General features: G+C 69.6%; 1 protein-coding gene across 1 annotated transcript in view; it reads right to left on the bottom strand.

The window, feature by feature from the left end:
* The window catches only part of KCNK1 (potassium two pore domain channel subfamily K member 1), a 33494-nt gene that overhangs the window by 32182 nt on the left and 845 nt on the right, over positions 1–467 (bottom strand). The window contains exon 2 of the mRNA XM_009281826.1: positions 117–462. Coding sequence (XP_009280101.1) covers positions 117–462 — 346 coding nt within the window. The remainder of the gene's footprint in view (positions 1–116; positions 463–467) is intronic.

Below are 467 nucleotides of genomic sequence, written 5' to 3'. Positions count from 1 at the left end.
CCCACGCTACGGGGGAAGGCGGCCCCACACCAGCCCCTCCACCTCCGCGGCGGCCCCGAGGGGGTCCGGGCCTCCCCGGAAGGCCTCCGGCGGCGGGTGGGCCGCCGTTCCCTTACCCGTGGTGGAGAGGACGGTGCTGGCGAAGAAGAGGGAGGAGGTGAAGTCCCAGTTCCAGTTGCCCGAGGCGTTGCTGAGCACCGAGACGCCGTAGTTGCTGGCCTCCAGCACCCGCATCAGGAACTGCTCCAGCTGCTGCTCCGAGAGGCAGGAGTGCTCCTCCAGGAAGCGCTGCTTCAGCTTGCCCAGCTCCTGGCGCAGCAGGTCCTCGTAGGGCAGCTCCACCGAGGAGAAGACCACGGCGCCGAACACCAGATAGAGCAGGTAACCCAGCACCAGCAGGGCGAAGCACCAAGCGGAGCGGTGCTGCTCCACCAGCCGCACGCAGGAGCTGCCCGCCAGCGACTGCC

Source organism: Aptenodytes forsteri, unplaced genomic scaffold (assembly GCF_000699145.1).
Source record: "Aptenodytes forsteri isolate BGI_AS27 unplaced genomic scaffold, ASM69914v1 Scaffold132, whole genome shotgun sequence".
NCBI classification, from domain to species: Eukaryota; Metazoa; Chordata; class Aves; order Sphenisciformes; family Spheniscidae; genus Aptenodytes; species Aptenodytes forsteri.
The sequence above is the reverse complement of the archived record's forward strand: the minus strand, read 5'-3'. Positions and strand labels throughout refer to the sequence as shown.